This window comes from Tympanuchus pallidicinctus, unplaced genomic scaffold (genome assembly GCF_026119805.1).
Source record: "Tympanuchus pallidicinctus isolate F22 unplaced genomic scaffold, pur_lepc_1.0 scaffold22, whole genome shotgun sequence".
Classification (NCBI taxonomy): domain Eukaryota; kingdom Metazoa; phylum Chordata; class Aves; order Galliformes; family Phasianidae; genus Tympanuchus; species Tympanuchus pallidicinctus.
This window is the reverse complement of record NW_026294739.1, coordinates 32,684,719-32,711,144: the sequence shown is the minus strand read 5'-3', so window position 1 is coordinate 32,711,144 and position 26,426 is coordinate 32,684,719. Positions and strand designations below refer to the sequence as shown.

Here is a 26,426-nt window from a genome sequence, read left to right as displayed (position 1 = left end):
GGTTCTTCAGTTAGGGAATATAAGAGAATTAAAATGCTCCAAGGCTCCCATCAGACCTTCAGAAGAACGTTGGAAGGCAATAATTAATTTTCTCACAATTTTGGGAGGAAAAAAAATAAATCTACTTCAGGTTAATGGTGATTTGCAATATCTCAGAGGGGACTAACTAAAGGATAAATTCAATTTTAAAAATATTTAAAAGCCACTTCTAATTGTACCAGTGTCTTCCTGCATCCTTAGATAGCAAGAGAAAAAACATGTCTTTTTCAAGGACACGTGCTCATAAACATATAAAATCCTAACGAGGTGAAGGTTAAAAGCTTTGTTCCTACTCCAAGATAGAAAACAACAATTTATCAGAACATTCAACAAGGACAGGCTGTACAGTATTCAATATTACATGTATCAGTTAGAAACCACTGGAAAACCAACACAACACAAAAGCCAGAAGTCCCAGAATACTGCATCACTGCACAATAAAGTTTGTCATCTGGAAACAAGAAAGTCTTGTAATACCAAAAAAAGCTACATTTCATATTTAGTCATTCCCACCCAACAGCTACTATCTAGCTAGTTCAATGTAGAAATAATTCTGGAATGGAAGAGCCAGTTAAACGCAAGTTTATACAGAGGAAAACCTTTGAATGATGCAGTACACATCAATTTAGAAAAAATACTAGAAAGCCACAAAATCCTGAGCTCCCCACTACTACTTGGCTGGAAACAAGCAAGCAGTACCACAGAAAGACTAGACAGAGAAGAATTAAGCTGCAACTGCAACAGACAAAGGACTTTCAATAATAGTCATGGTATGTCAGAACAAAAAATAGAGCAATTAATCCAAGTGTAAGGAGAAACTGCAGCAATGCAGAACGCTCCAACGCTAGCTCTGTGAATACAACATATAACCTGTAGTCACCACAAAGTACCAAAAGAAAATTAAGGGCAGGGAGGTGCTGATACAGATGAAGACTGACAATCTGATAATTCACATATCTCTTTAATCACAAGCACAGACAAAGCCAAAAGTGCATCATAAGCCAAATGGTAAAACTACAAAGCTCACAATAAGCAGACTGCGTCCATCTGTTAAAAATAAATAAAATGGGTTGGGGAAAAACCGTGCGCTGACATCGGTCAAATAATGCTTTCAGAAAAGTTTTCAAAGATGTACTATTACCTCTTTCACAGTCCCCAGCTTGTGCTTTTCCAACCCCAACAGCTCCTCCTGAACTGCCTTTGTGTTGCCAGAAACTCCATTTCTACACACTGGCTGTGACCACTTACCACGCAGCAGCTCACCGCTGTCAGTTTAGAAAACTAATTAAACACAATGAAAGGCTGTAAAACAAAGCAGTGCTGGGGTCATGGAGAGGAGGCAGAAGATCATGAGCAGAACTGCAGTTCTCTCTCTCATCTGAAGAGCAGACTCTGATATATCATTAAGAATGAAACAAGATCCTGGGGCTCCGGAACACAGCATCAACTCATATTTGGAAGAGATTCTGATCTACTCTACGTAGTTTTTTCAAAGAAGCCAATGATTAAGGATTGAACTGTCTCAATTCTGCTTAGCTTGTGGGTCCTGTGTGAGTGGCCCCAAGACCAGAGTTATGATTGTTGGACATCCAAAGCTAGTGACTCAAATTATATTTGTTTTAATTAGGAACAAGGCAGCTAAACAAGCCATGTTCTAAAAGTCACTGGTTAAACAGTACACTTAAGAGCTAGTCACCACTAAGCAGAGCACACAAATACTGATTAATTCATGTCACTTGTGCAGGAATTTCTAATTAAATAACCCTACCTTATCTTTTAAGCAAGTTTAGATCCTGCTAGACAATAATCAACTTACTCTTAAAAACCATGGACTGCCCTAATGCTAAGAGGATCATGCAGAGCAATCCAATTCTGTTTCACTGCAATCTACAAATTGACAATACTTGATGAGATATGTGGTCTCAAGGAAGAAAACAAATGACATTTTGCTATTGTTGCAATCTAAAATGTGTTAATGCTCCCATTTAATCAACACAGAACTAAGAAATATTACAGTGAATGGCATGTTCAAATTGATTTCACACTCAGTTGTCCTTCAACATGTGAGGAAATTTCATTAGTTTAAAAAAAGGCTAGAAATCCACAGCTCCTCTATAGTGAAACTTTTTTTGTCAGTTTACAAAATATGTATATGATGACAAATCTAAAATATTTACACATGTTAAAATTTTCTTTAATATGGAGAATCTCTTATAATGGTTGACCTCAATACACAAAAACAAACTGGTCTTAGCTCTGCATTCAGTTGAATCTGAAGCAAGCAACATGCCCACTTTTTACTTAAAAAAAAAAAAAAACATTTTTTTTCTTTAAGAACTCAAATGTATGACACACTTTGCCATCCAAAAGAGAGCTATATGTAATCTGCAAAAACAACTGTACCATGATTTGTTATGATGGGTTCTATTATCTGCGTACAAACCAGATTGATCATTTACAGCAGAACAAAAACAACTTGGGTAATGTTCTGAGTAAGCATGCAAATAACCCACAGCAGCCATTTTGCCTCAAATGACTATTCAGTATAGTGGAAAAATAACGAAATAGTTTGGATAATTATGTTCCATAAGAAGTTCAAAAGGTTCAAAAAGAAGGCAAGGCAGCAACATGATTAGGGCAAGGAAAAGGTGGCTTCTGAGAGGAGCAGAACAGCCTCCAAACAGAGCAAGATTGAGCTTGTTCAGGAAATGATGCATTTATTTTTATTATTATCCATACTGGGGAAAAAAAAAAGGGGGGGGAAGCATCTACAGTGGAACACACTCAGTCCAGGAGAAATAAAACAAATGGGAGCAGGAGAAACAGAGACTGTAGCAAGCAGATACATCTCGAGGAGGTAACCAGAAAATGGAAACTAGCAAAAGAATGAAATAACTTAATGGCTGAACCCCAGTCTGGCCAAGCAAAGAAGAGGGCAAGGTGTAATCACTGCCAAACACAAAGTAGCACTGCTTAGAAAAACATAGTTTGGTACAAGCTCAACCTGGAAGAAATCAATGTATTAGAAAAACACAAGTTTGAATAAACTCGATACAAGAGAGGGGAAGAAATAAATGCTGAAGTTAGAGTCTGTGTCAAAACCAAACAAAAACTGGTTGATTTATATACAATTACAAAGCTCTAAGGAGATCAGACTTCACATAGCAGCTCACCCCTCCTCCCTGCCCCCACCAGCCAGACTCCCTCCCCGCACTGCCTGCTGTGGGCCCATGGCCCATTGTAACCACAGAGCTGACGGCCCCCAGAATTATGAGCTGGGGAGATGAGAAGGCTGGAGAGACAAGTGGTTCGAGGGCACGAAGCATGTCAAAAGAGTTGAGAAGGAGTGCACCTCTAGCACGTTCAACAACAAAATCAACAAGTGCTCTTTGACACTGGGGTATGGTAGGAGAGACAAAGACATTAAGTACATCTGTCAAAAACAGCAAAAGGAAAAATCCAATGCCCGGGGGTGGAGAGGGCGAGCATATCCTCACTCTCTAAGGAATTCTCTGCTGAACTGCTAGAAAGCTCCCTGAAAAGTGTAGCTGCACTCCAGTCAGAGCAAACCAAATGTGTTCACCACAAACTACTGAGAAAATATCATTAATCCCTTCAAGTGCTGTGGGACATACACTGTATCAATATCACAAGTCAATCAACAACGTATCAAACGGAATGACTTTCTGTGTTAATGCTGATAGTAATACAACATGTTAATAATAAAGCTCCAGTGTTTCAGTAGAATTCAGAAGGAAAAAGGAATGCAGACCTTTAATCATCATTCCTTAAATAGTTACTTCTAGGGCTATCAAGTGTTTATATTGCACATGGAGATTTCTCAAATAAAACTGAAGACATCTCTCCACATCTATTCTGGAGTTCATTTGCACATAGAGAGCATAAGATAAATGAGTATCTACTTGATCAAAGCAACAGAAAAGAAAGGGCACCAAATATTAATTCAAAATGACTTGATTCTGTTTTGAAATAGTTCAGATTTTACTGATTGGGCAGCAAAAGATACTTAAATGTCTGCTAGCATGGTCTCCAATAATCTTCACAATCATAAAGTTTCCATTTAGGTTGTAGAGGGGAAAACAAAGTAATTGTGAGATCAGATTTCAGTTCACACGACAGAGAAAGCACTATTTCAGAACATATGCTATCTGACTACACAAATGACTGCTCAGAATTGTAATACATTCTGTGTTCTGCAATTATCTGTGCAGAATTAATGTGCTGTGGACAGAGGTGGATGGAGAAAAATACAGCAGGGTGACCGTGAGTCAAGGACTACAAGAAAGGCCACTTACTCAACATCTCAGCACATGTACTCCTTTTAGCAGGTTTTTCAATGAGAAGTTTGTTTCTTTCCTACAATATGCTTGAGATATAATGGAAAATGATTTCATTTTAGGACATTAAAACAAAACACCAGTTGCATTTCCTTCAAAATTAAGGCTACCATCCTGCTTCTCAGAGCAGTCTGTGATGCATTTTTATTAACAGCCTTTTCGAAATACTTTTGTAGATGGACCAGTAACCAAGCTTCATAAAAATACAATATCAAGGGACACTCAGAGGACACGTCAAGGCAGAACGGTGATCTTCCATTCTGCACTTGTTACAACTTTCCAGAAAAATGTACATACCAGAATTCCTAATATCTACCTGAAGGAAATCACTAGAAGAGGCTGCTCATAAAGATCCCATTTTCTGAAATCTGAAAATCAAGTATTCCATCTCTGAAAGTGGGAATAAAAGTCGCAGTCTGCGTGGTTGTAGTAACTTAGGCCAAAAATCAAGGAAGGAAAACACTGGATCATCTCAGTTGCAAAAGAGTTCTCCAATCTCTCCCCCCTCCACCCAACTATATTTCAGATCATTAGAAGCATGTCAAAAGTTCAATTTGCCATTCAACATCCTGCCACTATGAAAAATATCATTTAATGTGAAACATAAGATGAATTCAACGTAACCAAAAAAAAAAAAAAAACCTAAAAAAATTTTACTTACTGGCTAATTCCCTCAAATGAAGCTTCTTTGGAGATACTCCCACTATCAGTGTTAACACCACGCTGGAAGGGAAAAAAAAATTAAAATGACCGTGATTGTCAGTCAGATACAAGTATTTACAAGTTAAATCATGCAGGAAGCCTAACAGCAGTAAATCTCTGGGAAAACATATATGGTTACTTGAATCACTATTACAAAAAAGGAAAAAAAAAAAAAAAAGCCTATTTGTTTAAATGCAGACCAATAGAACAAATATATTCATTTCAAAGGAGACCAACATATAACTCAGGCTAGGATCTGCTGCTTAGGAAAATGATAGGCCTGGATTTCCAGTTCCCTTTAGTTTTGAAAGGAGCTGAGAGACCTATATAATAACAAAGGGCAAGAGAATAATAACGAACCAAGGTTTCTTCTAAAGTAGTTTAATTTTATAAGAAATGATTCTGCAATGCCTTGGCAATGCTTACTATTTAAATCAGCATGCTGCTGTCCCCCCATAGTTTTCCATTCAAGCAAGTAGCATAAGCATGAGGATTTTGGCTGCTATACAGCAGATGAACATTTCTGACATGCATATGGGAAACCCTGTGGAGCAGTATTACAGTTCTGTATTTAGAATGAAACCACAGGAGGAGAGGACCCAGCCTCCCTTCAGCCAACATTCAGAGAAGTGCTCTTTCCTTCTCTGTAAATTTCATCGTAGCAGTGGGAGTAATGTGAAAGCGTCACAGCTCCATTCTCCCAGCCAAAAAATTTGTTAAAATTCCCTGATACAATGGACTACTCACAGAGAGAGAACTAATTAACAACTTGACGCGTGGAAATGCACATAAAGAGTCCAAGATGAACAAATAAGCCCTTTTTCAGTCATTCCTCTGAAACATTATAAAAGAAAGCTATTGATTGTTTCATCTTTTTAATATTTATATTAACAATGAAAGAAAGATTGAAGATTATACTTAGGACCAAAACGGATAAAAAGAGGAGATCTCACGCTATGTGATATGTGACTGTGTAAGGAAGAATATTTCTTAACACTCATCTGGCAACTATCATGGGAAAACAAGAAATCCAGGAGCTGCCACTGCATTTGCTGTAAGGGAAAGCTCAATGTCTGCAAATCATTTCTTACATAGACTGGAGACAACAAAGCAGATACTGTTAACAATGAAAGAGGTCTACAAAATATTTGTCACAAAAAGAAGCTGGGAAAGAGGTGACAGGGAAGAATCAACAAGGGGAGGTAAAGCCTGCAGGCTGATCTTACTTCCAGAGCAACCTCCAGTTGGCAGGCATTCAGTCACATCCTCCTTGCAGAATTTGTTTTTACCAAACCATCCCATGAAGAATCCCCTTTTTCAGAATTCCCACAGAAAAGCCCAACACGGCCAGAGCAACAGCAGAAAGACACAGAGTTCAGAGTCATTCTATGAAGGCTAAAAGATAGCAAGGCCAACTCTGGGCAAGATTGTCAAATTTCACCAGAACACAGGCAAAGCTTTCCAGATTATAGGCTGGAAAGACACAAGTCAAAAAAAAAAAAACAACAAAACTAAACACAAGGTATGGTGGAGCCAGAATAGTTTAAAATGGACAGACAGCCTCAAATTTCACAAGGATGAGGAAGGAAAGATATAGGGGGAATGTCAGAGTAAAGAAATACTTAATGTGATCCCCTTTGTTGAAGGTAATGATAATCAATCTTCAGAATACTGCTACTCACCAAAGTAAGCAGCACAGAAGGTTTCTTCGAAGCCAAGACACTGGATATCTAAAAGCAAGTTTGAGATTGCTGTCATTTTTTTAATTTTTCTTCTTCACAATCACTGCTAACTATTTTATCAAAATTCTCTGTGTAAGACTAAATGATTAGGAAATACAAAACTGTTCTGATACTTCTCATATATTGTACCTATACACAACACTTGCAATAAGAGCCAGTAGATGACAAAATATTTTGAGAACTTATGCTCCTGGTGCCCTTCAAATACATAAACAACAACTGTATCTTAAGGTTGCTCTATCAAAAAAGTTATTCCAATCAGAAAATAACTCAATTGCATTCAATTAGCATTCTTCCTCCTTCAGTATTCTGTGCCTACCAGAAAAAAAAAAAGATGCCTGGCCAGGTACTTAAGTATATAAACATCTGCTCAAAAATAAAGTGAGAAATCTGATTAAGAGAGCCTCACTTGCATTTAAAATTAAAAATATAGCTGTTTATTCAAATATTAGAATAATTCAACATAAATTAAGAGCAAAGCTGGCAGCCATTCCTCATAGCTCTTTGGAGGAGTTAGGACACACGATCTTAATAACAGCAGTCTCCTTCAAACCTTCAAGGTATTGAAAAAAGTGTACTTAGCAAATGTTTCTGTTAGATAAAGATACAAACTGACAGTTTGCATGAAGCCCACAACATGTTTGTGAGACAGTCTTTGGATTAAGACCATGGAGTTCAGCCCAAATTGGCAGCTCCTTCTCCCTTTCTTTTAAAATGTGTGAATGCTTCGTAAGAATGAAGGACACTTCCCACTAATTTAAAAACAAAAAATACAAAAAAAACCAAACCAACCACAACACCACAGCCTCACAAGTCAGGAGATACGCAGTAAGCAGTGCAGCAAAATCACTGCCACATATTAACTCTGTATTCATAGATGCAGACAACTCACCTCATTCACATAGTGGACTTCATCCACAGCATACTTTTCTTTGAAGTGTTCAGGGGGGTGAATCCTTTGGGAAACAAGAGAAAGAAACATTTAATTTTGTTACATTTAATATTCAAGGCCACAGATGGAAAAAAAAAAAAAAAAAGCCCTCTACTATCAGAACATTAAAATATTCCTTATATGTGATCTAATGTTCTTATCCTTGATTCAATTTCTCAAAAGAGTAGATTGCAGATAAAGTTACCACAGTTACAAAATCACTACGCTTTGACTCTGTCCATGCTTGATACTCATATTCCAACCATCTCCTCCTGAAGTAAACACTGTGGGCTTTTTTTCCTCCCCTACATCCACCTATTTGCTCCACAGAAGACAGTTTTGTTAGAAGAGTTTTACCATGCCATTTGTTTGCAGTCTTCCAACCCACCAGATGGTGGAAGGATGCTGAAAAACAGCAACAAGCCAGCTCACCTTGTGTTATATTTGAAGAACAAACAAAATATTCACCTCCTGCTCTGGCACCCAACAACCGCAGGAGCTTCTTCCCTGCTGCAAGCCCACCAACACGAGCACGAGGCAGCCTGAGGACCACCAGGAAGTGCTCTGCAGCCTTTCCTCCCCAGCACCCCAGAGCTCCAGGCATGTGTGACTTTAATATCCCAGAAACATCATGAACAGATTTAGCACTTCCCATTTTTGTTCTCTTTCAGTTTCAACCCATTTATCTGGTATCAGAAGGATCCCAACTGTAAAACCACCTAATTTACAGCCAATTTATGGTACTGTGTGTTCTATAGAGACATACTTCTGAAGTGCTATTTGCAATTACCTGTGAAGTCTGAATCTGAGAACTGTTTCTTGTCAATCAAGTATTAGTAAAAAGCATGCCCACAGATGTGTTAGATTTTACTCACTTCATTTAATGCTGTTTGTGTAAGAATAGGTCTCACTTCCATGATGCCAATAATAACGCTTCTGCCTTTTTCACCAAATGTTTTAAAACTCTTTTCCTTAGTTTGTTGCCTCCTCTAATTATGTGCTTTATAGTAAACTGCTACTAGTTTATTTTTTTGCTTATGTTTAGTATTAAAGCATTATTGATCCCATTCCAGCTGTGACCCCTCCAAAGACTCTTCTTACGAGCACCATCATTATTTCAAGGAACACAAGTAGCTCATCATCCTTTCAAGGCTGAGAAATTTTTCAGTACTTTGAGACAAAGAAAACAACAACTTCCCACGCTGCCCTGAGCCTCTGTTTATCCACCAGGTCAGTTACTGATGACTCCACTGCACCTAATGATACACAACCAAGTCTCTCAGATATGTACCCCCCTGCTGGTCTTCCTGCTGCCTCAAAGCAGAAGCCAGCAAACTTTTAGTAGGAACCACAGAGATTTTTCAGCTCTTCTCTGAAGCACTTAAGGCTCTGCCTCGCTTCTCTCTTCACCCATTTAGCACCTCTGACTAGATGGTAAACAAATTCACATACACTTCCCACAGACTGCCATCCTCCACTCACCCCATGGGAGCCACCATGCTTCAGCAATGAAGGCACATCTCCCCATGGGTCACTGGGAAGCTTGCTGAGAGCCACCTTTTGCAGAATTAGACAGGCAGAATGAAACAAATACACATGCAAGCTTGTGTTTAAGTGAAAAAAAAAGTCTGCACTGTCACACGGAAAAGCGGGGAAGAAGGCTTGTTTTGCCTGTGGAGAAAGGGGAGCAAAGATGATCTTCACTGAGCCCTTTCTGCACTCTATTTCATCTCATGTGCTGCTGCTTTCTGTCCCAACACTGGGACTCCTTACTATCTCTTCCTGCAGTTTAGTTTCTAAAACCTTCTCCACTCCTTGCTTCACACACAGAGCTCACGTTGCACACAGGCATGCTCAGCTCAAAGGCAATTTCTACCAGGGTGACTGTAATGATGAGCAACACAAGTTGGTTCCCAGCTGGGTAAGAATCTCGGAAAATCCTTTATGCACCACCATCACATCACCGTAAAAATGAACTGGTGCAGCTTCTTAGCAGAGACAAGGTCCAGTATCCATTTTTCCACACAATTTAAATGCACAATAGGTTCGAGTTCATCACTGACCACCGTTACAAGGGATGATACCTTCCGCAGAATGACCACTGGCCTCGTGAAAAATTAGAGGGTATATTCAATTTTGACAATTGCAAGTACATTTGATGCTTTACAAAATTAGGAGCACTTGCCTCTACAAATGACTTTCAGGCAGGTAGGATAAGTTAATTTGTTACAATTTTTCCATTTGGTTTTGTCTTTTGTAACACTGCTATGGGCTGCCACTTTCAAAATTCTGATTAATCACTGCAGAGACTACAAGCAAAAACTCTACAGAAGTCATAAATTAATTAGAAAGAATTACCCAAGTGGAAGACACGATCCCAAATATTACTGAATCACATATTTCATTGCCTATTCAAAAAAAAAAACAAAACAACTTTTGTAACATGATGTGAACTGAAGCACTACCCTATTTTTTGCAGAATTCTGGGAGACAAAAGTGTGTAAAAACATTTATGTTTACTGTACTTTTATAACTTCAGCCTCCAAATACTCATGTTCATTACAAATCTCAATAGCTGGCCTCCAGAACAGCAGAAATCACCATTTCATGTCACACAGAAATACAGAATTCCAAACTTCTCAAAGCACACCATGCCCACGTACCTGCCACATAAGGAGCCACCCAAAAATTTGGCTTCTCATAGCCTGGGACAGTCAGAAAGGAGGAATCACTTCAGAGACTTCAAGTTTATTCTAAACTTTGTCATTTGGTTCAGCTACATTCACAGCAGTATGGAACATGGTTTAGTTAGATATCAGGAGAAAGTGTTTCACACAGAGGGTGGTGGCACACAGGAACAGGTTGCCCAAGGAGGCTGTGGATGCCCCATCCCTGGAGGCATTCAAGGCCAGGCTGGATGTGGCTCTGGGCAGCCTGGTCTGGTGGCTGGCGACCCTGCACATGGCAGGGGGTTTTAAATGAGATGATCACTGTGGTCCTTTTCAACCCAGGCCATCCTGTGATTCCATGATTTAAACACCACGACGCTCAAACAGCCACCAGCAAATCACGTCAGTGCAGGCTGAGCTGCCAGCGTGACAGACCGCAGTGTTATGACTGGCTCCCTTTCAACACAATCCTTTGGAAAGAAATACTGACTCCTCTGTTTATCCACCAGTAAGATAAACAGCTCTGACAGCTTATCTATAAATAAAAACAGAACATATATTTTTAACCTTTTATACTTTTGGACAAAATTCAAACCTCAAGTTTTTAGTAACGTTTTGTTAACCAAACTGTCTTTCCAGCCAACAACTCGGTCATGTTGTCTAAAACTGTTCTACGTCTGTTGTTCATTACACTGCACAATAATTCATGGCAGCAAATGCTAAGATTCTACCCATTTGATGCCACTGCTAGGATTCCAATGACTCGGGAGCACAGTACCAACACAATAAAAGAGTTTTAGTTTTCCGAACTGCCTTCAGAAGAGAGGTACAAATGAGATGATCTACATCACAAATACCAAACAAAAACTGTGGGTAGAATTTCTAATGGCTGATAAGTGATCCTGAAAGAATGGCACAAAAAGCAACTGCTAAGACATCTGTAACTTATACATTCACATTTCTTCTCTTTCACACCTAAATATTCTTCCAGACTATATTTAATAGACAACAACTTTTTCTTACTGATTGCTTTTATTCAGATTTTTTGCATGCTTTAGGACATATTTTCAGTGCTCTTCTACAGCAGATCAGCTCCAAAAGGAAATTCAGATTTTTCTGAAGTGACTCAATTTAACTTATCATTTCAGTTGAAATTCTAATTCAAGACTGATTATCTCTTTTCAGAGAGTAGGACAAGAGATTAAGAGCACTTTTTTCCCCACGACGAATAGTACATTCATTGCAAAAAGGTGAGAAATTCTAGCTGGGGACAACTTCAGAATGTTTTCTACAGAGACATATATTTTACAAAGAATAGAAAATTTGAAATTGGAATGCAAAGGAATTTTTACTTGTAACCATCCATGTTTGTTCTTCTGAAAATATTAACTGTATTCTACCACATTTACTCAGGCTCTATGCACTAATGTGGGTGGTTTTTTGTTTTCTTCCTTGTATTAAGGCTGTAACCAAATTTATGGTGCATAAACCAATAGAGAATCTGGCTATGTCTGAAATCCTTTGTGGGTACAGCAACCACGACAGGCTGATACAAATACTTGATTCTTTTCATTCTACAGAGTCCACTGAACTGTACGGTCCCTTTCACACTACTGTCTTAATGCCATGGCTATTTTCATGTACCTTACACTTCCTAATGAGCCTGCAATCAGACTATAAAAGGCAGGAGAGATCAGAATAAGTACACTTTTGATTTCAGTTTGATTTCTAGAAGGTTTGATTTTCAGGCATCTGATATTGTTACATACCCTGCTGTTGGACTGTGTCAGCATGATCTTCTCTCTGTTCCCTACTCCCATTCTTATAACAAGGAGAGCCCTACAGTTAGCTCTTTTAAAACACCTGGACAAAAACATTACCTTTAGGACCAATTCAACTTTCTTCAGGCTTCATTAGTGGAAGAGAAAATAGTTAATCACCACAGCTTTGTGATTCTTCACTTGTTTTTCTCAAAGCCAGAATGAAAATACCTTACTGAACACCTGCAGACGTAACACTGCAGAAGTAGCAGCTGCACCATTTCTATTCACTAGCAATTGTCTGAATGACAAATATATGTCTGAATGACAACTGCCAGTTTTTCCTCTTCCATTTGGTATCAATCCCTTGCCCTGTGCATTGCCACCTCACCCACTCAGGATCATTCAGAGCTCCCTATTTGTTCTCTTCTTCAGTTTGTCTACACCAGCAGAACCATCAGCGTTAGAAGTTACATGCTTATTTATCAATTACAAAAATTGCTTCCACCTTTCTATGTGCTTCACATCTACACAAGTTATGATGAACATTCAATATGAATGGTTTTACAGAGTTCCTTACTTCTCACAACTGGCACTGTCTTTGTTCTGAAGCTATTCTGAAAGAACAGCATCTTACTGCACCATCACATCACAAATGAAAGCAACAAATATACACTAAAGTTGGCTCCGATGCAAAAGAAAGACACTAATGTCAGTAACCATTTTGTGAGGATCTCTTAGCATCTCAAAGGGGAAGTCAGTAAACACTGACACAAAGCCATACAAGTCAGACTAAAGACAATTTCTCAGTCCTTACTAGAAAGGAAGTAAAACAAAGTGAAAGTTTCAAGAAAACTCCATAAAAAGGTTAAGACAAATAGAAATGCATCAGCAAAGTACACAAAGTAAAGGTGAAGGAGGAAAAGGAATACAAAAGCAGTGTTTTCATGCTGTCAGAATTTCAACAGATTCCCTCCTCATTACAATATCATCACATTAACAGATGGCAAAACATTAACCAAACAAGAGGGTGTCAAGAACTGCTAGAAAGAACACAGGAGGCTCTGCAAGATACAAGCAGATGTCCCTGACTTTGTCCAAAAAAGTGCAATCACCTCTACATGCCAAAGGAATTCCTCTACTGCAAACGAGAAGATTAAAAGACATGAAGTGAGGCAGGAATGAGAGCAGCAGTGATGGGCTGCTGGCACTGCAGGCAGCCCTCAGCACACGCTCTGACAACCGAATGTTAGTCCCTTCCCACATTTACCTACATTTCAGTTTTACACTTTGAAATACAGAAGTATCTGCATACATGCAGCCTTCTTGTCCTTGCTCCCTCTGTATAGCATACAGAGCAAGATGGATTTTAAAAAAAAGTGGAATTTAAAAGAAATTAACAAAGAAGTTTCTGATGCCCCCAGCAGCAGCGCCAAGGATTCTGACACTCAGAGCTCCAGCACGCTGCACAGGAAAAGGGGTACACAGCAAATAAAACAGAGCAAATAGAACTCTTTTCACTCACATTTAGCTCTTATGATACATCAATGTTCATTACACTTCACCCCATCTTATTTTACAAAAGAGCTGGTTTGGTCGGTTGGTTTTTTCACTCGCTGTACCCTTTCTCCTGACAAAGCTCAACATAGATGAGGCTCTTCCAAAGTTCTGCCTCAAAGACAGAGCGGGCTTGCAGAGACAGACACATCAAGGCTGGTAGCACATACAAACCAGACAGAGAACCATTAACAGCAACAGCTGAGAACACAATTTTAAAAGTGCAGGAATAGAAGCAGCACTGTAGATATTTTAACTGAGGTTTTTTTGCTTCCTCAAATCCTGGCCAAGAAGAAGCCAAGAGCTCCACGCTCAAACTGAGCTGCTGCACAGCAGAAGATGCAGTGGAGCTGCAGAGCCTTGTTGGAGCACGGCTGCACATTCCCCAAGGGCATTTCTTTTCCTGCAGTTTACCTCGCTGCCAGCAGTGTCCAAATCCTTGGGGAAAAAATAGATGGCTCATCAAAAGAGAACTTGAAATCTCTGATATCTCAAAGTGTTATCATGACTTTATACCACTGAACTTGATACTCCTGCTAATGCATTAATGAAATATAAAATAAGAGATGCATGCTGAGGGTTACTGACATTTTCCCTCTTACCACTGGCATGAAAAGTGCATAGGCAAGACTTTACTCCCTCATGCTGAGGTTTAAAGCCACATCTAAAAATCTCCAGCACAGTGTTTTTTAAGCAGATTTACTCGGAGCTTGTTCTATTTCTCAGTATACTTAAATGAAAAAGAAAACAAAGAAGCACTTTAACAAATACTACATCACTATCTTGCGCACCCAGTCAAAGGTGCACCCTGATCAAGACTGCACATCAATGGACTGATTTAAATTACTGTTACTTTTCTAAAGCATTCTCAGCAAGATATACAAATAAACACAGGCATCTACATAGCAAAGCTTTACAAAAATAATTACTGCAGTAAAAGTGCTAAAAACAGGACACATTTATCCAGGACTAACAAGGCTTGTAGAGAACTGAACACTGAGACAATGGCTAAACTGATAATTTGAGAAGTCAGAGCACTGGAGCAGCACTATTTAGAGAAAAACAATCATCAGTGAAGTGGCAAGCACAATCCAGACACTAATTACTCTACAGAAGTAATTTTTTATCCACAGAGAAATACCATAATAAATGAACAGGAGGCAAGGAATGGAAATCACGATACTATGGAGAGAAATGGAACCATGGAAAAAAAGCAGCATGGGAAATTACACAAGTTAGGCTTGCCAGTCAAAAGCAGGCAGCTTTACTGAACAGAGCTCTGCGAGGACCGAAAGGTAAAGCACCAGATGTACTACCTGAATTACAGCAACGCATTTGATAAAAGTCACTCTAAAGGCTCTTGCACTCCAAAATCAACTCAGATTGGCTTTGGCTGGAACATTATAATGTGACCTCAGAGCCAAAGACTGTTTATATTAAAAACTTGAAATGTCTAAATCAAAATAAATAAAAAGATGAGCCAGGAAACCCTCGACTACAGCACTGAAAAGCGTCGTATGAATCCAGACTGAAGTTCTCAGAAGTTACAGCAATAAACAGCAACAGCCTGCAAGTCTTCATCAGTGAGACACTGCAAAGGCTGAAATCAGTTGTGACAGGACTCAGAAGCAGGACTGAATGCGTTCATGAGATCCACAGATGGTATTTGCAGGTGGCAACAAACCCTGCAGGTAAATTGCAATTGCTAGTTGGTATGAAGAGGGAATAAGATGACCTAGAGGGATTTTGTTTTTTAAATTGCAAAATAAAAATTTAACGAGTAATGAAAAGGGATAAAAGGTGGGGAATGATCACACTTATAATACATGGAAAATGAAAACATCAAATATATTTTAATTTAGAGAAAAAACGGCAAGAAAAAAAAACGGGATGACATGCCAGGGCTGTTCAGAGAATAAAACGCAGGACCCTTCTGAGAGTACACTACGTAGTGCACAGCTTCAGAGCATGTGACTGAGAAAGGGGTCAGCGTACAGAGCAGCATTAAAACATCCAGCAAATGCCCCTCATTCCTGCAAAACCTGCACCAAGAGGCACCATTACAGTGGGTTAGTTTGTCCCTACAGCTCCCACATACAGCCCTCTACCTTTCCAGAGTTTCACCTGGCATAGATCGAGCTTCTTGCAGTGAAAGCTAGGGCTAATTAATGCATCAGCCCCAGCCACTGTGATACAGCTGGATAACCACGGCATGCTGCACAATTCCATACTCACAGTTACTCAAAATACAGACACCACAAAATTTCAGACATCCTCATGCAGAAAAAGATGGAGAAAGCTTCTTAAAATCTAAGCTTCAACATTTCATGATAACATACAGTCTTCAGGAAAGAAGACTGTAAAGCTCAGGCAAGCTGAAAAACATTTTTACAAAAGCACTCAGGAAAAATTAAATGCACACTTAAGCACTTTTTCCAACAAGCAGCACAACTTACAGCTTTGCTGAACTCAGTCAAGTCTAATCACCAAAAGCAAGGGGTTGATTTGGATTATAATCTACTTCCTAAATGATGACAAAGTTTGAGAAACATCTTCATGAGGCCACCTGGGAAATACTAACATTGCTAAAGCTTTTCATTGCGCTTCATTGCAACCCCAAAGTGCCAAGGTTCAATTTCTCATATACAGGTAGTTTCCAATCAACTGTATGGAAAACTATACTTACAACCAATGCAACATTAGATTGATGTTGTTATACTTATCAATTAGCCAGCAGGGCTTCAAAGAAAACACAAGAAACTGCATACAAAGATTGCCCTGTCCTATGTAATACGTATTTCTAAAGTTTGAGCATGAAGGTGTTAAATATTTTTGTTTTCTGTTAAAAATATTCTTTACATGGCAGGGCAATTAAGTTATTTTGGCATCCACTCCACATAAAGCAGCTGCTGTACAGTATGTTTTACTTTATAAAATATCTTTAATCAGCACACTGACTAGTTCTGTCATTTATAATTAAGGTGGTAAATGGCAGGTGCAGCATTAATTAGTGAAATTGAAGTCTCTGTGCAAGACATGCAGTAATACCAACTTAGCGCTTCCGAGGAATCAAAACAACTGCTAACAGCTTTGTACCACAAACCTAGCTAGGTAAGACTGTGCAGAAAGGGGCATCCACAATACAGTTGCGCTTCCGAAGCCTTTATGGCCTCGTTTTACCACTTTAATTTCTTCAACTCTTCCTCCAAAATTTAGAAAAATATTTCAGAACAGCAAAGCCTTACCCTGTGAGCCATCCCTTTACAGAGCCATTTGCCCTGTAAACAATAGGCAGGATTGTGTGCAGAAGTAAAAATCAGTATGCGTGCAAAATGCCTCTCTTAGTTGTTAGCTGCAAAATCTCTGCAACTAGAACTGGGCTCGTCTGCCCCTAGGAGAACTGCCCATGCTCAGCATTTAAGAACAGCTGACTTTCGTTATTCCTTCCAAACGTGAAAGCAAACCATCAGTCAAACGCATATCCTCACAATGATTCTGCAATTGCAACTTTAAGAGACATCTATTTGCTTGGGCTTGGATTTTTTTTTTTTTTTTTGAGAATATGTGCTGTCAAACTGTTGAGTTAGATCTCTCCTTCCTTTTAAAACTGCAGAGGTAATTTTAGCATGAAGGTCTAAAGGTACCTGTACAGCTATTTGCAGATCTGACTGCAAATGCTCTAAAGAGATCCCACAGAGGAACAACACCTCTCAAGTGCTGGTTACCCTCAGCACTGCACCAGTAGCCCTGGCAGAGTGCAGCCCAGCAGTGCCATTGCCTCCTCTGCCCTCACCAACTGTGCTGGGGAGAGCTCTCAGACACCACATCAGCATACAAAGCTGCCTTTGCTGGTAAAAACTAGAGCAACTGGGGAGGCTAAAATAATTCCATTGTTCACGGTTTCACTTATAGTTTACAAGTCACCTCACATCCAACCAAATGTTCTCACTGGCACTCCATTGGTTTTGGCCAAACTAACACTGCAATTTGAAAGAAGCTCCACTTCTTCAATATTCAGTGGTAGAAAGGTTCACCTTTCTGACTGTCACAGTACCTTAGTGACACAGCCCAGAGGTACATCTTTCAGAAGTGAAAACACAAGGGTATACCACACAATACACTCAGTAATACAGTACCAATAATACAGCACATTCTGTGCTCACATGAAGAGAATCCATGTATTTCTGCTTAAACTCAAGTAGCAGATTCCCACAACAGCCTGAAACAGAATGCAACGCAGACATTGGACAAATCAACCCCACTCTGCATTAGAAGAAAGCTGCAGGCCCCACTAAAATAGCAGCCTTGCCAATATCTTACAGGGCATTGCACAGATCCATGCTTCATTGATGTAAAAATGAAAGCTTCTTCAACAGGCACACAGTACCTTCCACATGCACAGAGAAAGTACCTGTAAGGAAGTGGCAGTAGATAAACAGAGCATGGAAGGCAAACATTATTCCTCCACTGCTACTTTTGACTTAAAACTGATTCTTCTGGGAAGGAACACAACCCCAAGCTGTGTGCAGCGCTTCCTGCCAACTAACTTCTAAAGCAGAACTGCTACTGCCCCACAGAGGAGTTATCCATACATCCTTCTGACAAGCAGGAAAATCTCACGGAAATCTCCCTCAAACAGAGGGATGCAGGAAAGGCAAAGAGGGGAATTTAGAACAGGCATCTTTAAAAAGATGCTGGAAAATGATCATTATAATGCAGAAGAAATGAACCATAAACCATTTTTACCCAAACCAATAATTCCGTAAATGAATCAATAATGAGTGCCACACAACAAATCAAAAAGGCTACCATATATAAGTTACTTAGAAATACAAAATAACATGACTGAATTTCAAGAGCACACGGATATGAAACAGCTGGGTATGAAACTAACAGAAAAGAACCTACGAGGAGCAAAAAGCCTTGTCTGTAAACGGGAACAACCTCCACTAGGGAATGGAGTTTAGAGCACAGGTGGGAGTTAAATAGAACTCACCCTCCCATACAGGTGCAGCTTTTAGCTGAAGTATTTCAGGGAGCAGTATTTGCATTTCAAAATGATCATAAACAATGTAAGTTCCAAGGCAGGTCTAAGGCAGTGATATTCATAGAAACTCTCTGAGAAGACAGCAGCCATGCCCTACCATATGGTCTAACACAGTTCAGCATATGGCACTGGTTGCAGTTGTTTTCCTCTTCCCAAAATTAGCATTAAAATGTAACTGATAGCTTCAATTAAAAGTAATCTGAGCTCAAAATATTAAATTAGAAGTAATCCAATAGTCTGAGCCCATGCAGACACACACACAGACAAAATTCCAGTTTGTTAATATAAATACAATTAAGATTGAGAAAGGAAATGAACATATACGTAAATTAATTCTCTCACTACTACAGCACTGAGCACATTTACTATGTAGGTAGAAAAACAGACGTTAAAAAAGTCACATTCCCCAGTCAGTTTGTTCATCAAAAAAAGAAAAATTCAGAGTCAAAATGCCAAAGAGCCTAAATTACCTCCTCCCATTCAAAAAGCCTCGATAACTAACAAGGCTGCATATTGCTAAAGCATCTCAAATAGCCTACTTCATTAATTAATTTCTTCTGTCTTAAGAGAAAACTTACACACTTCTTTATGGTTCAGTTTCCTTCCATCGATACCACGAGATTCGTGGGTTGCAATTCCATATATACTCTCTCCTGAACAGTGGTGGATTATTTGACATCATATGATCAATATCAAAAGATCACATTTTGTATCACATAGACATGTCATTGCAGTTCACACCATCTGATTGAGCTCTGCAGACAGTTGCATTAAACACACAGATGCATCTTAACACAGTTAAAAGGTATGCCTTACTTTCCCATCCAAACTGCATAACTTTCAGGGAGTAGAGGAACAAAAAGCATGGATCTTCCAGTATCAACATCTACTGTTCCAAAGCAGCCTGCTTCAGTTACTCCAAAAGTCCAGTGAAAGTAAGATTCCTAGGTTAAGACAAAATACATTCTTTAAAAAAAACAAAGTACTTGCTTCTACAAACAAAAAATACAGCACAGTGCATAGCCATCTGTACTTCCACATTTTTAGGGAGATCTATTTTACTTTTGGAGCAGAAGGAAGTAGTTTAGGTTTAAATCTTTTCAGACCAATTAGTTTTAAGTTTTAATAAATCTTTCTCTGGAAACAGTCAGAGATTAATAAGCTACCATAAGAAATACACAACAGTTAACTTGGCACAATAAAACACAGTCTTCCAGTCTAAAACTAAAGAATTAAGTATTGGGAAGAAATAATCATGTCACCAGGCAAGATCAGAGTGCAGACTCATTGAGCTGTAATGACGGAGTCCTGAAGCAAAGACCCGATCTCTCCAAGGGAATGGAGCTTCAACAGGAACAGCCCTTAGCCAAGGGTTATTTTAAAAACAATCAAACAACAAGATGCCAAACAATACAGAGATGAGTCTGGATGAGGACAGGCATACACTCAACTGCACCGCAACTCCTCTAAAAGCAGACTAATAGTGCATTAAGATGCTACCTATGTTAGAACTTGGTGGTTTTGTTTCTTTAAAACATAGAACTGCTAAAATTAGTAAAACAAAAAGAATCAGTACTGCTGCAGCCATGCAAAGCAGAAAGCTTTCCAGTGGTATGTATCACCAAAGCACTGGAAGGGCAACTTTTCCAAAGATTGTGCTCAGCATGACATTAACACATTAAGTCCTCTCTGCAACAGGAGAACACATTGGTATTCAGAAAAGAGCCGAATTAGAGAAGACATGTAAATTCTGAGATATACCCTGGTACGTGGGAAAAACTACCTGCAAAATAGTGAACATGTGCTGAATACACTATTCTATGAATTAATTCAGTTTAGACCATTGCAACACATTTCATTACAGAAAGAAGGCAGCTCTTTGTTGTTGTTTTGTGACAGACAAGACAAAAAAAGAAAGATATATTCAGTTACTGCCTTTAATATCATGCTGAACATTAGACAGTAGGGTCTGGAACAGGCTTAAGCCCCTCTATGTCACATAAGGAGCCCATATAGCAAAGCCTTGAGAGAGTTCCTAAGATGAAGAGGCAACATTACAAAGAAGCCTGTTTCAGTGAGCCAAAGCAATGCAAACATCTGAGATGGGAAGAATAACAAAGCACAGTTTAAAAATTCATGCAGTTCAAGAGGCAGTTTCTTGATTTGAAGCTTTGATTCAGCTCTCACCTGGCGAAACACAATACCAGTATCAGTGCAGTATCTCTGGGTTTCCTCTCCACCCTGAAGCAGAACAACTGAATTCTTCTGGACATCCTTATTCTGTCGCAGGCGATCACACAGTCGTCTTCTATTCAATGCAAAGAGTGCTACAGGCACCTTCAAGGTCTCATTCCCCAGCCAAAAAGAAGGTCTAGAAAAGATATATATACATATTTTTTTAATTAAAAGTTAATGGAAGGCAGAGTAGTCAGCGCAATTGGGACACACAGCACTTACTTGTTGCTTTAATTCAACTTCCTCTTCTCCTCTAAACAAACAAGATTCTAGGTGCTCAAAGGAAAGAGATGCTGTACACAACCAGTGCTCCTAGCTGCAAGCAGACATTGCTCACACTGGTACCTTGGAGCTACGGCCACAGAGCAGCACATTACACAGTAACACAAAAAGTAGACGCTAAAGCGATGACACTGCAGTCCAGCTGAGTAAGGGTAAAAGAGAAGGAAAGAAAGCAAGCCCTGCATTACCGAAAACAGAAGTGAAAGGCCACATTGCCCTGCAAAACTTCACTGTGGCCTCCTGGGAACTGCTGCAGTAGCAAAAGCAGATCGCAGAGAAAAGATGGGAGACAGCTGGCAGAGTGAGTTCTCCATGCTGGGATACTGCCTGTGAGTTTCTGCTGTATGTACATCACTCTTGCACACACAGAAGCACCTTCAGCAAGAGGCTGAGCTGACGCACAGCCAGTGCACAGCAGCCGCCTCCCGCCGCACTCAGGCAGCACAAGCACTGCAAAGAGCTGAAGACATTTCTACAGGATTGTACTCAACAGAAGCTACCTTCGGGGAAGAGAGGTAATGAGCTTTTATGTTAAAATAAGAAGGTTATTAATAAATTCTAATGCTTAAAATATTACAGAAAGATACTGCTGATTCAGTCCCATTTGCTGTAGGTCCACGCTCACGTTTTCTGGAGTGTAACTACAGAAACACTGAGGACTTGGTGTGAAGTTTTTGGATAAGGAAAAAAGAATCTAAGGGTACTCCTCTTATTTCCCTTAGTTTTTAACACACCAAAGTTATACTTCAAAGCTTCCATAAGACAGAGAAATGCTAGTTTACCAATAAGACCTAGGATGGAAGTGCCCCTCTGCCTCAGCTTCTTTCAGCTTATTGAAGCTATTTTTCTGAATGGCTGATGAGTCCTTTTTTCCTTTTTAAATCAGATATACTTCCAGCTGAGATGACAGAAAGCTACAATTAAATTGTTACTGTGCTAAAATGACAGGAACAAACCACCAATGGGCTCAACTTTGGAGAAGCAGAGCTCCACACCTTAATTATGACATAGTTTTCACAGGCAATCTGGAAAGTAACCTTTCATTTATAGCTGCATAAAATAACCTCCTGAAAGGCATTATCAGCATCAGAAAAGTAAACCCTGTAATTTTGCACTGCGCACACAGCATAAAAGAGCTAATAAAATATTTTATTTTACTTGTTTATAACTACTTGACTTAACAGTGCAAGTCATTTTAGAAGGTGAAAGATTGCTCCTACTAATCCAGTTTTCATATGATCTGCCCAGGATTGCAGCTGATGGTGCACAAAACCGAAGCATTTATCTGTATTACTTCCCACACACCCTTGATAACCCAGCAGTACAGCAGCAATAATTCCAAGGACTACAGAGTACCTGTTGCAGAACACTATCATAGTGTGAAAGCACAGCATAACCTTTTGTGTTGGAGTATCCCAGCCTCTAGCAAAACACAGCAAGTTCAAACAACTCTAGCAAACACTACTGCAAGTTTTAAATCAGATACCAAACCTTCAATAAGTTAAGAGCAAGACTTGTCAGGTGCAAAGCAGTGGCTCAGCAACTTGGCATTACTGAAGAAGCTGAAAACCAAGTAAGATCATCCCTTGACTATCTTCATGCTCACATTATTGCATATATAAAAGGAAAGAACAATCAGATACCCTTATGCCACAGGTCACTCTCAAATCTTGGTATGCTAATAAGAAAATAAAACCAAAAACATAGAGGTTTTAGCACAACCTTTACTGGTAATTCTTTTACTGCACTTAAAACTTTTGATAAGCAAAAGGAGACCGAAGGAGAAATAACAACTCAGGCAAGACTTCTCACTGGTAATCTCCATGAACCACTTCAGGAGTGCCTTTTATTGTATCTTAACACTCAAGTTGAAAGGCATCATAATTTAAAATGACTTATCTGCAATTTTTAGTTAATCCCATTGTAAAACTCTTCTTCCTCCTACATGTAACAGATGCTACTCTCCCTGCTTGAATTTCATGCCACAATCTTAATCATTTGATTCTATTCAGTTGGTTAAGATTTGCACATTTTTTCCACAGGCATAGTCTTGGTCTCTATGTTAAGATTGAGAACAGCTTCATGTGCCAGACCCTATGGCCACATCTGCAGGAAGTGGTAGGGCTGGGCTGGGCTTCCTTGCAAATCACACTCAGCTCCCTGGGTTCTCTGTTCATACATCAGTTAATGCTCTGGACTGACCACGCACAGTAAGCTGGGTGTACCAATATATAACTGCCTCACACATGTATCAAATACAGGTACAATTACATCAACATAAAACTGCGAATTTGCCACCTAACTATACAATGTAAAAGTTCCTTCCCTACGAGGATACAAGCATTCTGTTCTGGTTTGTGATCTCTGACCAGTCACTCACTTGCATCACACAGGACACAAACACCACTATAACTAGCACGATTCCTGGCTGCTCCCCCAAGGGCCGATGCTTCTACTGACACAGGCGCCCTGGGGCCTACTGCCACAAATTCATCTCCCAGCTGTGATGCAGAGCCACATGCTGGACAATTAGGAATGCAGTGTATTTAATGTAAGCACTGCTTTGGGGAACATGCATCTTTGAACCTGTGCAAGCTTCTGTAACTACACAACAGTCAGGGCTCCTTGCGCCTCAAGCTCAGCTCCCTCATTTTTTACCAGCCTGCCCCAGAACCATTCCTCAGTCCAGTAAAAGCCTCACACAGCAGCTGCCCTGCTGCCTGCCACACACCATTTTATGATCACTTAGTCAAAAGACCATCTAAGACCTCCTTTATTTTATTATACTGGAAGTAATAGGCAGCTGAAAACATTAAAGTACATCTGCTTCTTTAAAGGACACTTCTTTTTTTGCTTGGAACTGTTGGCTTTAGCTTATTCCAGAAGGGTTTTATTATCATTATTTTCAGAGGAATTCTGTTTCGTTATTGTATGATCCATTCGACGTTTGGTTCTGCTTTGATGTGACAACCACAACACTCTGATAACCAGGAATTCCATCCTCTCTCCCTGTTCAAAAGAAAACCCAGGGCCTGCCACATTTGTTCTGCTGAGATCACAAAGACAGGATCCAGTTCTCAGTGCAGGTAAGAAACCACTACTTTTCCAGCAGTTGACATTTATTTAACTGGGCCTTATTTGTTTCCCTCGAGCAAAAGACACAACCATGAACAGCAGCCTGAGCTCCAGCCAGCTTTTATGCCGCTCCCACAACAAACGGGCAGCGAAATTAAGAGTTCAGTCCCGGGGACCTCTGGAGACCATGAGAAGTCCCCCCCCCCCCCCGTTCTGGGATGTCTCTAATGGAACGGTCTCAAAACGCTGCCAAGCCAGCCGAGTTCACCTGCACGAAGAGCAGCCCCCCGCTGGGCAACCCGCAGCGCCGCCTTCCCGCGGCAGCTCCGCCGCCCGCCTCAGCCAGGCGCCCGCCCGCTCCGCGCAGCCCTGCACAGCACTCCCGCCGCGGTTGCGCCAGGGAGCGGCTCGCCTTCAGCGCGCGGGGCCCGGCCTCCCACAGCTCGGCGCGGGAGCCGGCCCCGCCTGAGCCGCCCGGCGAAGAACCCCGAATCCCGCGGGCCCATGCAGCCCGGGCACGGCGCGGCTGCCCCGCGCCGCCCCTCACGGTGCCGGGAGGCGCCCGCGGCCGAGCAGCGACGCTTACCCTGCCGCCGCGGCCATGTTGCCTCGCCGGACTTCGGCTGTCACGTGACGGCGGGGCCGGGCGGGCCGCCGAGGAGGCGCGGGGCGGGGCGGCTCCTCCGAGGGGCGAGAAGGCGGGAGCTGAGCGGCACGAGGCGATGCGAAGCGGCGGAAACTACAAAAACAAACAGGACGTGACCTTTTTTAAAAGCAGGCGGCACGCGGTCTCCGGTCCCGGGGCGCCGCTCGTGCCCCCGCCGGGCTTCCCTCAGTGCCCGACGTGGCCGCGGGGCGCCCAGACCATCGGCACGAGGGGCGTGTTTAAAACCAAGGGATTTACAGCCGCTCCTACGCGGCGCGCCGCGCTCAGCCAACTCAGTTCGGTGCTCCGAACTCCGCTCCTGCTGACGCACAACCTAAGTACGCAGTTAAACAGTTAAATTTCTCAACTATTCGGACGTGTGAACATTCACTGTTACACGTTCGGTACGTATCTAGTTGTGTTTTTCCATTCACAAGAAACAAACGGAAAGCTGAATATTGCAGCAGTGGGTTCAAGGATGTCACAGCTCTTCACCCGATTACTGACCAGCAATTTTTAACGTTTCAGAAGTCAAGAAATAGGTAGGTTGCAGACTTGTACAGAGGTTCACAAAATATTTTACAGAGCCTGAAGTTCATATTTAACAGATTCGTACACTCATATTAAGAAATGTACATAATTGAAAGCCTTCTTCAGTTGGCAAAATTAACCACTAGGTTGGAGGAGAAAAACACAGCTATTCCTGCATAGCTGGCTTTGAAGTGGAGTCTGAAAGCTGCAGAGCAATCAAAGGGAAAGATTGATTGCAGGAGTCTGGAGAGGAGTGTGTATAATAAGAAAATTGGAAAAGTCAAGTAGTCATCCTCCAGTGCTTTATGGTTTTTTGCCCAAGGGTCATGGACCCATACTACAAAATATATAATGAAGTTCCTTCCATGGACTTCCCATCTGACAAGAAACAAATATTTATTTTTTGTTCAGATAAACAGAGCCAGGCCCATTTTAGACATTATTATTGATAGGCTGTTCAGTTGCAAGGAACTTCCTTCTGTTGATGTAAACACTGAAGAAGATCTTTAATGTGAACTAAAGTAAAATACTGCACTATTGTGAGTCCCTAGAGGGAATCCTTTCTGTGTAAACTTAGGCAGTGAGGAAGGAGACAAGGAAACTCACTGCCTCCTTTTCTTCTGACAGAAATATAGAAGGGGAAAAAAAAGGAAGCCCTCAAGATAGTTTTCCTCACAAAGAACCAAAATTGCTTCTGACAGGTTCTTGGTGATACCAGGCAAACTACTTGCAGGCAGACCAACAGTCATATACAAAAAGGATAGAACTCACCCAGCTGGTGAAGGGGTTTCCTGGCAGTACAGCACTTTTTCTCAGGAAGCAGTTTGGGTCTGAGAGATGCTCTCCCTCCAG

At 40.6% G+C, this 26,426-nt stretch overlaps 1 protein-coding gene across 2 annotated transcripts in view; it reads right to left on the bottom strand.

Annotated features, from left to right (window-relative positions):
• PEPD (peptidase D) overlaps positions 1-25,110 on the bottom strand; it is a 116,948-nt gene extending 91,838 nt beyond the window's left edge. The window contains exons 1-6 of one of the 2 annotated variants that reach the window (XM_052685836.1): positions 24,984-25,110; positions 20,993-21,176; positions 19,622-19,749; positions 7,734-7,797; positions 6,782-6,829; positions 5,059-5,120 (exon numbers count right to left, since the gene is read on the bottom strand). In XM_052685836.1, coding sequence (XP_052541796.1) covers positions 5,059-5,120; positions 6,782-6,829; positions 7,734-7,797; positions 19,622-19,749; positions 20,993-21,176; positions 24,984-25,000 — 503 coding nt within the window. In that variant the 5' untranslated portion in view covers positions 25,001-25,110. The remainder of the gene's footprint in view (positions 1-5,058; positions 5,121-6,781; positions 6,830-7,733; positions 7,798-19,621; positions 19,750-20,992; positions 21,177-24,983) is intronic. The other variant, XM_052685837.1, reaches the window with a different exon arrangement.
• Between the last annotated feature and the right edge of the window lie 1,316 nt (positions 25,111-26,426).